This window comes from Embiotoca jacksoni, unplaced genomic scaffold (assembly GCF_022577435.1).
Source record: "Embiotoca jacksoni isolate LCO1_2020_lvr unplaced genomic scaffold, fEmbJac1.0.p SCAF_7, whole genome shotgun sequence".
NCBI lineage: Eukaryota > Metazoa > Chordata > Actinopteri > Embiotocidae > Embiotoca > Embiotoca jacksoni.
This window is the reverse complement of record NW_027185425.1, coordinates 1696386-1710442: the sequence shown is the minus strand read 5'-3', so window position 1 is coordinate 1710442 and position 14057 is coordinate 1696386. Positions and strand designations below refer to the sequence as shown.

Here is a 14057-nt window from a genome sequence, read left to right as displayed (position 1 = left end):
GCCGCTCTGGAGCTGAGCTGATTGGTCAGACACTAAGTGATCGCGTCACCGCACGATCCGTGATTATAAAGCACTTTTCTGAACTTGTGTTACAAAGTGCTTCATAAAACAAGCAAACAAACAAACAAACAAACAAACAAAAAACAACAACCTATAAAATCAAACAAGTTATCAAACAGGTGGAAGAAGGATTCAGGCCCTTTATAACAATGATAATTATAATAATAATAATAATAATAAAATGAATCCATATTTATATAGCACTTTTCTGATCTGCTGTTACAAATGTTTTTTATAAAACAAGCAAAGCTATAAAATCCAGCAACACAGTGACCGTATAAAGTACGCAACTGTGTAAGATAAACCACAAGTCAAATAGTAGTCACTTTCTACAAGCTGTCAAATACAGAAATCAAAGTAAAAAAAAACAACTTAATTTTTAATTTTTTTACATCATTAAAGGTACTGAAAGAATATGAGAGACTGGTAGCACATCAACATCAGTGGTCAAACTTATTTATTATCTACCTAACACTCGACTGAAGACTGAAGTGAGGGAACTTTAAGGTTTGCGTCTACGTCTTGAGGAGTGCATGTGTTGATCATAGCTGACTGAATACCGATGGGCAATCAGTGCTGCATATTTCTGTAAAACGGATTCATTTCCCCCCACAAAAGGAGGTTATGTTTTGGGTGCAATTTGTTTGTTTGTCACCCTGATTTCCGTGAAACTTGCTAGAAAGGTGTGTCGTAGGCCGAGGAAGAACCCGTTTAATTTTGGAACAGATACGACTCACGTGGCAAATCCACAAATAACTTTTCACTTTGGTTAGCTCGAGCTTTCGGCCTTTTAAACGCCATACATGTAAATGTCCAGTAGGTGGCAGTAAAGTTCAATAGTGACAAAAACATTCTGGAGGTACGACAATGACGCAGGTACCAGTAATCCCATTCAATCTATTATTTGATGTAAAAACCCATTCATATTACAATTATTCGTGGTGTCAAAATTCCAATGAAAAACCCGAGAAAACCTTTCATTTCCATGTTTATTTACATAGTGTAGGGTGTTATAATAAAATTCCTTGTCACCACTTTTATTATAAATACACCATTTTAAACAAGGCTCGATAACCCTCACTAAAATACATCCTTCAAACCTTTTGAAACGTAACAACAACAACAAAAAAGCTTTAATGGATGCATCTATTTAATTTTTGCACCTTTTAAATGTTAGTAAATCATGCAAACCAAAAAATATATAGGGTACGAAAATAAAACGATATTGATCAAATGTGTTGTTTTACAAAGAAGAAGTAAAATAAAAAAAAAACAAGTTTATGTAGTGTAAAATACAAATACTGGGGCCGGTGCAAAGCTTGAAGATCTTCCTCAAAGAAATGTTAATTGATGGCTTTTTTTTTTTTTAGCAATAGCACTCTATATAATCAGCAATATATATATACATACATTACTTGTCTGTGAAGGAAAAAAAAAACTTGGATAATGTATATCCTAGCTATTAAACATCTCAACCATATATTTTAGCCCTGTGAGACTACCAGATTTTTGAACCATTATTTTAAAGTTAGATTGTGACGTAATGCAGTTGGACAGTAAAAAGGCTAACCTGATAACACAGTAATCACAACATTATGGGTAGCATTGCTTTTTCAGTCATGCATCAGTCAGTTACAGTATAACAACCTCACCGTCCTTTAATACCCAACATCCCTGTAAAGTGTTTGACAGTATTTCGCAGGCACTTACAAAGCACGGTTTAAGCCTTTAAATGAGTTCAAGATCGGATGCACTGTTAAAAACATCTAATGGAACATTGTATGGAGTGTTTCTGTGCCGTTGCATAAAATCCTTTGTTTACAGCGAAGGACACCGTCCACATTATGCCAAGGGCCTCTGGAAGACATCCGAGCGAAGAGCTGGAGACGAGATGAAGTGTGACGGCAACTTCTGCAACAGAAACATCCAACGATGACCCAAAAACACAAGACTTCACAAAATGACACAAGGCATTTAAAGTAATTCAATAATAATTTAGTATTTTTACGTACCTTTTAAAGTGTCCAAAAAGGCAGGGACTTGTATGTGTTGGTCTTGAAGTTGGATGTGTAAAGTCCAGAACTGTCACATGGCGTTAATGCTAATGTTAAGATACATTATCAGTTCTTTTGTGGGAGTTTGCACTTTCATGTTCATTTGAAAAAGGTTATCGTGTTGCTGGAACTGCAGTATTGTTTGACGGACCGCTGGGAATGGAGCCGGGTTCAGATATTGCCAGAGTATTTGTGGCAGTGCAGCCCAGGAGAGAAAAGATCTTGAAGCTCGGCGTTTTTTAAAAGTAGACTCTTTTAGTATTTTTCATCTTCGGGAGACTCCATATTCTGCTCTGCAGAGTGGCTTTATTTTCCTTTAGCGAACATCTTTTTCCTAATATTCAGAAATATACACATGTACATACATTTTTGTTTGTACACCCAATTTGGTTCTCTGTAACAGTCGGGCTGAGGTTCGTGAACACTTTCGGTTATAGTGTAACATGTTTTTTTGTGGAATAGTAAATGCTGACCATATTACACTTTATCAATCAAAGAATATCATGAACACGTTTGTGATAAGATATTGGGAATAAGCAGCTGTTGCGTATGCTAACTGAACTGCTTACAGTACGTAATCAGATAATCTGATGATATAGCTTAAGGATAACTAAAAGAAAATATACAATAAACAAAATTATTCAACTTGTAGAAAATTAAATACTAAAAGTTCTGTAATGACCCCATGCAGAGCAGAATAAAGGGAGTCTTTATCCCACTGAGATTTAGGCATCTGGTGAGCATTGTGGTTTTATAGCGTATCCTTTCCTTAATAAAAAAAAAAACAACAAAAAAACAAAAACAAAAATCCTTCCTGAACTTTCACTCATCAGTATCGGCGGCTGTAGCTCGGCGAAGCGTAGGAAGAAGAAGAAGAAGAAGAGAAGGTTGTCGTGAAATTCGATCCTGTGGCGTCAAAGCTGCCTCTTCTGGAGCCGGACCTGGAGCTGGTTCTGGAGCCGGAGCGTGACCCGGTGGCAGAGCCAGACCCGCTGATGCTGTACGGACTGTAAAGGCCTTTGCTCGATTGAGATGATGCTTCAAGTAGCCGCAGGCCAGTCCCCTCCTCCGTCATGCTTCGTTCCATGGCGTCCTTGTAGGAGATCTTCAGCTTGGTTTTAGGGCACGTGAGGTATTTGGTGTAAGCGCTGACATCTCGGAGCTTCTGTGCAGTGCGTGCGTCTAAGGTGCCCTTCTTCAAAGCCTCATCGATAGAGACCCTGCTCACAGCGTCTGGTTCAATTAGCCCGCCGGTGAGATACTGGACCTCCAGGAATCGCTGCCCGGCCTCATAGTACAGCCAGCCTTTCTTTAGAGCTTGGGCTGCTGACATTTTGGTTTTAGTTCTGGGATCTTCAAATCCATTGTACGCCTTCTGGGCCAAAGTAATGCGGTCCACCATAATCTTATCCACGAGCCCTTTATTCATCGCATCTACAACAGCGAATTTCTCGCCGGTGTTCGGGTCGATGATGCCTCCCGTGCAGGCCTGAGCTTCCAGCAACCTTTGACCAGTTATGTTGTCCACGAGGTTTCTGTGAATGGCCTCGGTGACAGAAACCTTCTCCAGCGTGTCGGTGTCTAAGATTCCTGCCACGGGGCCCGTTTCCTCTGTCGGGTCGTTCCATGTGGTCGCCGGTGTTTTTATAGCGGGCGCTGGGCTCATCGAGTAGGAGGAGGAGGAGCCAAAGGAAGACGACCGTGATCTGACGCCGCTTATGTTTCCGGACAGCATGTCTGCGAACTCTGTGATGGACAGCGTTCCCGCTCGGTACTGATCCAGGGCCGACTTGTCAATCAGGCCCCGTGAGATGGCGTCATCGATATCGTACTGCCGACCGGACCTCCTGTCGATGATCATGGATTTCACAACTCCATCAGATGAGGTGATGGTAATTTCCTCCCATTCACACTCCTGCTCTGCGAGCTCCAGATAAGTCTGGTGGTCGATAAGCCCTTTCTGATATGCCTCGTACACGGACATCTCTTTGCCCGACTCTGGATCGACGATGACCACCCTTCGTTTGCGAACAGAAGACTTGGATGACGTTTTCCTCTCGCGCTTCTTCTCTTTCAGTAGCAGAAGAGCCAGGCCGGTCTCTGGGTCAGTCATACATCTCTCCATCAGCTGCAGGTAGGTGAGATTTTCCTCAGTGTTGGGGTCAAAGAAGCCCTTTGTGTCATCGGATGGGTCGGTGAGGATTCCATTCATTTCCTCATCGAAGAGGCCACGTTCGTACGCTGTTTCAACTGGCAAACGGTGGCTCTCCTGTGGGTCAATTATTCCACCAGTGGCAATTTGAGCCTCTAGCAAGCGAACGCCGTGGTCTTTCAGGATGAGCCCCTTTTTCATGGCCTGGAAAAGAGAGATAACCTTGCCAGAATAAGGGTCCTTGTAGCCTGTGACGGCTCGTTCAGCTGAGATGAGTTTGTCTTTAAACTCTGGGCCAACAACTCCCATCTTAACAGCTTCAGGGACGTTAAGTTTCAGGTTTCTAATTGGATCGATTATATAACCAGTGGCAGCTTGAGCCTCAAGGAGCTCAAAGGCGGTCCCTGGTCTGATCATGTTCTTCTTCATTGCTTGGTAAATAGACAGGCGGTCCTTGCTTGATTCTACATACACACCAGCGATGCAGCTGGTGCCCTCGAGGTACTTCTTCAGGCTTCTGCTGACCTCCTCCACTGAAATGAGACCCTCGGTGAGTTCGTTGTACGTCTTTTGGTCGATGACCTGTGACCGCAGCAGCTCATCGACAGTGATTTGCTTTCTGAGACCCTTAAAGAGAAGCCGTCTGTCCGCCAGTGAAAGCAGCCGCAAGCCACTTTCTTTATCAACTCTGCATCTTTTCAGGAGCTGGGCGTAGGACTGTTTGTCATCGGTTGTTGGATCAGTGTAACCTTGCACATCCGCAGTTGGTTCAGATATTCTGTCGAGTGTCTCCTTGTTGATGTATCCACGCTGCATGGCAACATCTGTGGGGAGGCGGAAGTAGTATTCGGGGTCCACTAGTCCTCCAGAGGCATTCTGGGCCTCCAAAAGCCTCAAGGCATAATCCTCTGGAATCAGGTCTTTTTTCATTGCCTGGAAGAGCGAAATCACTTTTCCGCTGTACGGATCCTTGTAACCCGTCACCGCTCTCTCAGCAGACAGGAGTTTGTCGTGCAGTTCAGGGCCAACAAGCCCCTTGCGTACAGCTTCATCAACTGTCAGAAGTTCATCTTTTACTGGATCGATCATGAATCCTGTTGCTGCTTGGGCCTCAAGGAGATTCAACGCAACTTCAGGCTTAATCTTTCCGCTCTTCATAGCCTGGTAAAGGCTGATCCTTGGAGGACTGACCGACATAATTCCAGCAATGCAACCCGTGCCGAAGAGGTATTGCTTTACCGATGGCATCTCCATTACCTCGCGAATACTCATCTTTTCTTGTTTCAGGAGGTTGTATGTGTGCAAGTCGATAATTCGAGCACTGTACAGCTCCTCAATTGTCACTCTTCTTCTGATGACATCACATGACATGCCCTGCTCTGACTTCAGAGTCTCCCTTTGTTCCATGATTTCAATGATGATGATTAGCATTCTGTCCTTTGTGATTTGCCCCAAGCGATACTGCTCCATGAGACGGCGCCTCTCCTCCTCTGGCAGCATATTTGAGTTCATGACTTCCCAAATGGTCATACTCTTTCCTGCAAAACTCTTGTGTGGGATCTCAATTTGAGTATTAGCCAGATCTGTTTGGGCTTGCTCCTCTGTGAACTGGTAGGATTTCTCCACCGGTGCAGGCGACTCGACCTTTGACAGAGGCAGGTAGCACAGACCAGTGATGGGATCTCTTGTGCAGTTTTCCAGCAACTGTTTGTAAGTAACGCTCTCGCTGGTGTTGGGATTGGTGAAGCCTTTAACGTCACCAGACGGTTCATTAAAGGATTTAGACATTTGTTTACTGAAATAGCCCCGCTGAATGGCTACCTCATTGGGAACACGATGGCTGCTGACTGGATCGATTATCCCTCCGGAAGTAAACTGAGCCTCCAGAAGAGGAATAGCCTGCTCCCTCAATATAAGCTCTTTCTTCATGGCTTGGAACAGAGAAATCTTATTGCCTGTGTATGGGTCTTTGTAGCCTATCACTGCTTTTTCCGCGGCGAGGAGTTTCTCATGAAGCTCTGGCCCAACAACTCCGACCTTTACGGCATCGTCCACGGAGTATTTCAAGTTTTTGACCGGATCGGTTATAAAACCGGTTCCAGCTTGAGCCTCAAGCAGTGCAAGGCCGGTGTTTTGTTGCAAAACGTTCTTTTTCATTGCTTGATATATGCTTAACTTGTCATTTGAATCTTTCAAAGTAACACCGTCAATGCACTCCGTGCCCTGCAGGTACTTCCTGACTTTATCAGTTTCACTGACTTCTTTCGGTGTCTTTTTACCCTGCTGGAGTTGATCGAATGTCGCCTTATCGATGATGTTGGAATCAAGCAGTGAGCTGGCAGTGACTGGTGCCCGAAGGCCTTGGAAGGGAGCCTCCTCCTTATTCTGGTCTGCCTTTTCTTCAACCATCGTCATCACAATCGTTATCAACTTTTCAATTGTGACCTGGCCCATTCTGTACTGTCGGATCAGCTGGATTCTCTGCACCTCAGTAATGTATTCAGAGTGGATGATCTCCCAAATTGTGACTTTTCTTCCTTTGAAAGGTCCATACTCCAGCTCCATGGTGGCTTGGTTCAAGGTCTCTTTTGTTTTAGCCTCTGTAATCTGCTTGTCTTCTTTTGGTTTTGGAGCTTTCTTTGAGAGGGAAAGCAATGGGAGTCCGGTTTCTTTGTCTGTGACACATTTATTCATGAGCTGTGCATAGGTGGCATCCTCTTGGGAGTTGGGATCATAAAAGACTTTTGTTTCATCCGTGCTTTCGTTCAAGGTCTTGCCGATTTCGTCATCAAAATATCCCCGCTTGCAGGCGACCTCGTGAGGGATGCGATAGCTCTTTACGGGGTCAATAATGCCACCTGTTGCAAGCTGTGCCTCAAGCAGACGGACGCCGTGGTCTTTCTTTATAAGGCCTTTGCTCATGGCTTCGAACAGAGACACCTTTTTCCCTGAATAGGGATCGTTGTAGCCGCTGACTGCTCTCTCTGCTGACAGAAGTCGTTCATGCAGCTCTGGACCTACGAGACCCGACTTAACAGCTTCATCAACAGGGACCCTCTCATTTTTCACAGGATCGATTACGAACCCTGTTGCTGCTTGAGCTTCGAGAAGAGTCAAAGCCGTCTCTGGAGAGAGTAACTCTTTTTTCATAGCTTGATAGAATGGCATTTTTTCCTTGGTTGGTTCATCCAACAATCCAGCAATGCTCGGTGTTCCTTGCAGCGCCTTCTTCACAGGATCCATCTCAGCGATCTCTTTGACTGTTACCTTTCCATTACTCAGTTTGTTAAACAGGTCTTTGGTTATAATCTTTGCTTCTAACAGTTCACTGGCAGAGACTGGAGCCCTCAAACCATTGAACACATTTCCATTTTTCTTTTCCTTGTCTTCAACAACAGTGATAACAATTTTGATGATCTTTTCCACTGTGATCTTACCAGTCTTGTACTGGCGAATCAGCTCTCTTCTCTGCTCTTCAGTGAAATATTCAGAATTGATGACTTCCCAGATAGTGACGGTTTTTCCTTTGAACCTTCCAAAAGTCACATCAACGTTTGATTTACTGAACACTTCTCTAGTCTCCAGATCTGTGAATGTTCTCTCGCTCTGAGCAGCTTGCTCTGTCACCGGTAATATCAGCAGGCCAGTTTCCGCATCCTTGGTGCATTTCTCCAGTAGCTGTTTGTAAGTGAGTTGCTCCTGAGTGCTGGGGTCAATGAATAATTTGGAATCGTCACTGGGATCGATGAGTTTCTTGTTCATGTCTGCATCAAACTGACCCTGCTTGTAGGCCGTCTGAAGTGGCACTCTGTGGCTATTGATGGGGTCTATGATGCCACCGGTTGCAAGCTGTACATCGAGGAATTTGGTTGCCTGCTCCTTCTCGATAAGTCCCTTCTTCATGGCCTCGAAAAGAGAGATTTTGGCTCCAGTATAGGGATCTTTAAAGCCAGTGGCTGCTCGCTCTGCGGACAGCATCTTGTCATGGAGCTCGGGGCCGATTATCTCCTCCTTAACGGCCTCATCTACGGAGAGAAGTTTGTTTTTCACTGGATCAACAATGTAGCCAGAAGCTGCCTGAGCTTCCAGGAGCATGGTGGCAGTATTGGGAGTGATCTTGTTCTCCGTCATGGCCTGATAGACGCTCATTTTCTCTTTGGATGGGGTCAAGACGCCTCCAACGCAGCTCTGCCCCTGAAGACATGATTTAATCTTGTCAGTCTTTCCAAGGTCTTGCACGGAGACTTTGCCCTTTTTCAGTTTGTCAAACTCCTTCTTGGTCAGGATACCGATGTCATGAAGCCTTTCAGCAGGAACTTTCTCTCTTATTCCATCAAACGCGAAAGGCGATTCTCCAACTTTCTTTACTCCAGCCACTTCAACAGAGCCATTGAACACTTTCTTGGTTGTTCCCACCATTGTCATGGCAACCAGCTGCTCCTCAGGGATCTTATCAGTCTGAACCTCTATTTCCTTCGTTTTGGACGCACCCTGTTTTGAACCCACCTCGAGATTCTGAAGTTTCTCTCGGAGCTTTTTGTTCTCCTCGCCCAGCAGTTTTTCTTGTTCAAGCCTTTTCTTTTCAAGCACTTCCATTTCTTTCTGCTTGTTTTTCATCTCTGCTTCGGCCTCCTTTTGTTTCTTCAAAGCTTCGTCCATGACGGCCTGAAGCTTCTTCTTCTCCTCCTCCATTAGCTTACGCTGACGTTCTTGTTCAGTTTTGAGAGCTTTGGCCGTGTTCACCTCATCGTCGAACTGTTTCTCGAGCTTCTTTTTCTCATCTTCGATGGCCTTTTCTCTTTTCAACAACAGCTCCTTCTCTGTGAGGAAAGACTGCTGAAGTATGGCCTTCTGCTGCTCAATTTGTTCTTGTTGGGCACTTGCCATCTGTATTGAAAAAACAAAAAAAGACAAAAATCAGTGAGATGTCCATGAAATATCATTCAATCAATGCATCTAAAATAAATACATATTTGAAGGTATAGTCCAAAGCTTTGGGACGTACACTCCATTGGTTTCTTGATAAGACATATGTGAGGGAATCCATACAATTCTGATGTTTGTCCAGTAAATATGAAGCTACAGGCAGCAGCTGGTTAGCCTAGCTTAGCATTAGGACTGGTCAAAAGATCTCCTGGCTTTAGCCTCATATTTAGTGTACAGAGTAGTGTTGATCTTTTGGTTTGACTTTCTGCCATGAAGCTATAAACACGTCAAATCATTCATTTAATGTGTCACTAGTAACCATTTTAACTCTGCGCTGTTGTGTTTTGATTGACTTTCATATAAATTGCTGGATGTTTCTGCAATTTACATGAAACGTGTTCCTACCACCATCGTGCTGTAGTTAGTGTTGAACAGGATCGTGTTAATCAAACGGGTTCAACGAATTGACTGACAATGTTAATTCAGCTCACAATACCTCTTTTGATTTTTTCTGAAGCTCCTCCGCCTCTTTTTTCAGTTTCGCCCTCTCGTTTTCGAGGTCACTTATGGCTTTCTTCAGGTCGTCTGCCTCTCTCGTGCTCTGCAGCCTCTGCGTCTCCAACTTCTGCACGACAGTTTCCGTCGTTTGTTTTTCCGTCTGCTGAAGATGAGCTTTTGCTTCGTCGGCTTGTTTCTTGAACTTCTTCGCCTCCTCTTCGGCTTTTGTCTGAGCACCACTGAGCTCTTTCACCCTCAGTTTCAGTTTCTCTGCTTCGGCTGAAACCTCGAGCTGCCTCTTCCGCTCGGCCTCGAGAGATTTCTGGAAGCCCTCGGTCTCCTTGTCGAGGCGCTGCTGGATCTGCTGTTTGTCCTCCAGGAGTTTTTTAGCCTTTTCCTGTGCCTGGTTCTTCTGTTTCTGGAGCTCCGCTGCTTCAGCTTTCAGTTTGGTAGCCTCCTGGATGGCCTGCATTTTCTCCTTTAGCATTTTCTCTGCAAGCGCTCTCTGTTCAGCCAAGTCAGACTCCGCAGTCTGCCTCTGTCTGGCTATTTCTTCTGCCTCCACGCTAAGTCGAGCAGCGTCCTCCGCCAGGCTCTTCATTTTCTCTGCTTCTTCTGCCAGTAGTTTCTGCGTGCTATCTTTGTCTTTCCTCATGAGCTGCCGATTTTCTTCCTCAATTTTGAGCTTAAGTTTCAGCAGCACGTCCATCTGGGTCTTAACTTTGGACAGTTCATCCTCCACCTGTGCCTTTTGCTTGACTGCGTCGTTTACTTCACCTTTAACTCGTTGAAGCTCCTCATCCAACACTGCCTTCTGCTTATCGGTTTCATCGAGCTGCAGTTTAACCACCCCGAGCTCCTTCTCTACCTGAGACTTCTGGTTGAGTGCTTGTTCGGCCTGTTTTTTGTGTTTGGCCATCTCCGCATCAGCCTGCTGCTTCTGCTTCAGAGCTGCTGCCTCGGCCGCCGCTCGCTTGGAGGCCTCTTGCTCGGCCTCTTTCCTCAGCCTCTCTGCATCTTTTTGAGCTTTGGCCTGTTTAGCAGCTTCATCCTCTGCAGTTTTTTTCTGTTTTTCAGCCTCCTCGGCTTTTTGACGGAGCAAGGCGGCCTCTTTCTCCGCTTTCTCTTTGGCTTTCTCCGCTGCTTTCGCGAGTTTCTTTGCATTTTCGAACTCTTCTTTCATCTTTTCCTGAGCGAGAATGTCCTCTTTATTCTTACTGAGGACATTTTGAGCTTTCTGCTCGGCAGCGGTGCATTTTTGCGCCGCCTCTTTGGCCACAACGACCTGCTTCTCTGCCTCCTTCTCAGCCTGGTCTTTCTGTTTGTTTGCTTCGTCGGCTTTCTTTTTGAGCCGATCGACTTCCTCCTGGGCTGCTTTGCATTGCCGAGCCGCCTCTTCCTCTGCCGCAGTAATCCTCTTCACCTTCTCCTCAGCTGCTTTCCTCTTCTTCTCTTCCTCTGCGGCGAGCTTTTTCAGTTTCTCTGCCTCTTTTTCAGCTTTGAGTTTGCTCTTCTGCGTCTCGTCTGCGACGCCCTTCAGTTTCTTTAACTCTCCCTCCAAATCGGACTTTTCTTTCGATGCGTTCTCAAAGTTGATCCTGATGATGTGAATCTCGTCTTCGACCACCTTCTTCTGCCTCAGAGTTTCTTCCACGATAGTCTTTTGTCTCACGAGCTCAGAGTCAGACGAGCTCTTCAGGTACGTGATTTTCTCTTGAATTTCTTGCTTATGCTGAGCAGCTTGGTCCTCCAGCAGCTTCCTCTGATACGCTTCGTCCTCAGCTTTCCTCTTGAGTCTTTCGTTCTCAGCTTCTTTAGCTTTCAGGGCGATCTCTGCCTCGGTCTTCAGACGAGTTGCCTCGTTTATGGCGGCCAGTTTCTCCTTGAGGATCTTTCCGGCCTCGGCTCTCTGCTGCGCCGCCTCGTCCTCGGCGACCTGCCGCTGCTTCTTCGCCTCCTCGGCGACTGATCTCAGCCTCGTAGCTTCCTCGGCGAGCTGTTTCATTTTCAGCGCTTCTGACTCGAGAAGCTGTTTGCTCTTCTCTGTGTTGGACAGCGTCTGCTTCTCAGCTTGAATCTTCATCTGCAACAGAGCGTCCATTTCGCTCCTGACTTTAGCCAGCTCGTCTTCCAGTTGTTTCCTCTGCTTCTCGGCGGCGTTCACCTCGTTTTTCAGACGCTGGAGCTCGTCGTCCAACAGGCCTCTCTGCTGTTCGGCGTGTTCAAAGTCGGACTTCAAGCGGATGCATTCTTGTTCTGCAGACAGTTTCTGTTGAGCTATTTGTTCGGCAAACTTCCTCTGTTTTTCCAACTCTTTCTCTGCATTCTCCTTATGCTTGAGCGCACCCTCTTCAGCTTTAGCCCTTTTCTTGGCGTCTCGCTCCGCTTCAACCTTCTGCCTCTCTGCGTCCTCTTGAGCCTGACTCTTCTTTTGAGCTTCCTCCTCGGCTTGGAGCCTCAAGCGGAGAGCCTCGTTGGCTTTTTGCCTCCACGTTTCGAGCTCTTTCTCGGCCTGCTCCCTGGCTTTGTTCGCCTCCTCTTGTTGTTTCCTGAGTTTTTCAGCTTCCTCCTGCAACTGGAGAACGGTGCCCTGCTCCTTCTTCAGAGATTCCTCCAGTTTTGTTGCCTTTTCGTTGAACGAAATTGATCTGGTTTGCAGCTCCGTGGCAGCGGACTTCACCGCCACCTCCTCTACCACCTTAATCTGCCTCAGTTTTTCCACCTCAGCCTGCTTCATGCGCCTCTCCGCCTCCTCGGCTTGCATTTTAAATTTCTGCAGGTCGTCCAGCGCTTTCTGCTTTTGCTTGGACGCCTCTTTTTCTGCTTCAGATTTGCGCTTCAGCTCGTCTTCGGCATTCTTCTTTTTCTGAGTCTCCTCGGTCACCTGCTTGCGAAGCCTCTCTGCCTCGTCCTGAGCAGCTTTCCGGAGCTTCTCGGCCTCAGCAGCCCTGTCTCCGAGCTTCTGTAACTCGGCCTCAGCCGTGCCTTTCTGTTTTATCGTCATCTCTAACTGCACTCGGATTATGTGGATTTCCTCTTCGATCTTGGTGCGGCTCACTAGCGCCTCTTCCAGCTGCAGATTCTTGGACTTGATCTCCTGCTCAGACAAACTCTTGACGTGATGCAGCTCCTGCTGGATGTTCTGCTTCTGTTTCTCAGCATCCACTGCAACATCCTGCCTCTTATTGGCCTCCTCTTTCATCTTCGATTTCAGCTCCTCGGCCTCTTGTTCCGCTTTGGCCACAGATTTAGCGTGAGCTTCGGCCAACTGCTTCTGCTTATCTAACTCAGCCTGAATCTCTGCCATCTTTCTCCTCTCCTCTTCTTTTAGTTTTTCAGAAGCTTTCTGTATTAGTCGAAGCAAAGAGGGAATAAAGGGAATTGAGAGAATGTTAGACGTGTTAGATTATAACATAAAACTTCAATATGAAAGTAGTTATAACACATGTAGGTACATAAACATGTAAATACATGAGAATATGTTACAGTTAAAGCTTTTAATCCACAACAGACAGAGCTTTTAACTAGAGGGTAAATACTGTATTGGGAAATGCTTGTCATTTAATGTATGGCACACAGAATGACACTTTACTTCACAGCACGGGACGACACTACACTTTGCTTTCATGCATTTGTATTTGAATTGATCTGCGTTGTATATGGTCTCTGTAATAAAGCCTGGTAATGTTTACAGTTCTGTATGTTAATATAAGTAAAAATGGAGTTTCTAAGGGGGAAATTGTTGCATATTTCAGTCACCATTTGATATTCTGGCTTAAAGCAGCGTCTCCAAGCGAAGCAGCTTTCAGTAAAATGTATAGCTATAGTAACTGAGAAGAAATAGGCAAGGAATTAATAATTAGCAGCATGCAAAAAGTATCAAGCGCAGACAGAAAGATGCCAAATACCTAAATAATGAAGTTAAGAAACAGCCGAATAATTTGAATAAATTCATGTATAAGAATAAAATGATGCAGCAAACGCAGCATGAGTTCATGGAACATAAAATACAAAGTAAGCTTGGATAAATTAATGTCAGACAGAAATCCAGGACAGAGTGAGACTAATTCTGACAAGAGATGCAGAAAACATGGAGATGAGTTCTACTGTTTAGTAAGAATGGTAAGTGTGCAGGGTTGAGTACAGGGGACGGATACCTACAAGGAAGGTTCAACAGTTGAGAAACCTTGTTATACTTTATCATTGCTTTTAAATTTCAAACTTCATTCTACTTCAAAAGTTGATATTTACAATAGCAAAGCCAAAGCTCTTAGAAGTTCAGGAATCTGCAGCCAATTAATGATCAATTACAAAAGGTTTCCAAAGACTTGTGAACCTTCCCGTCACTACGGACAAGGATCTGATGG

At 45.2% G+C, this 14057-nt stretch overlaps 1 protein-coding gene across 15 annotated transcripts in view; it reads right to left on the bottom strand.

Moving 5' to 3' along the window:
• Positions 1-1031: 1031 nt before the first annotated feature.
• Positions 1032-14057, bottom strand: part of pleca (plectin a) — a 94532-nt gene continuing 81506 nt past the window's right edge. For all 15 annotated transcript variants that reach the window (XM_069176254.1, XM_069176255.1, XM_069176256.1 and 12 more), the window contains 3 exons: positions 9689-13036; positions 2073-9153; positions 1032-1971 (listed from right to left, as the gene is read on the bottom strand). In XM_069176254.1, the coding sequence (XP_069032355.1) occupies positions 2944-9153; positions 9689-13036 (9558 nt within the window). In that variant the 3' untranslated portion in view covers positions 1032-1971; positions 2073-2943. The remainder of the gene's footprint in view (positions 1972-2072; positions 9154-9688; positions 13037-14057) is intronic.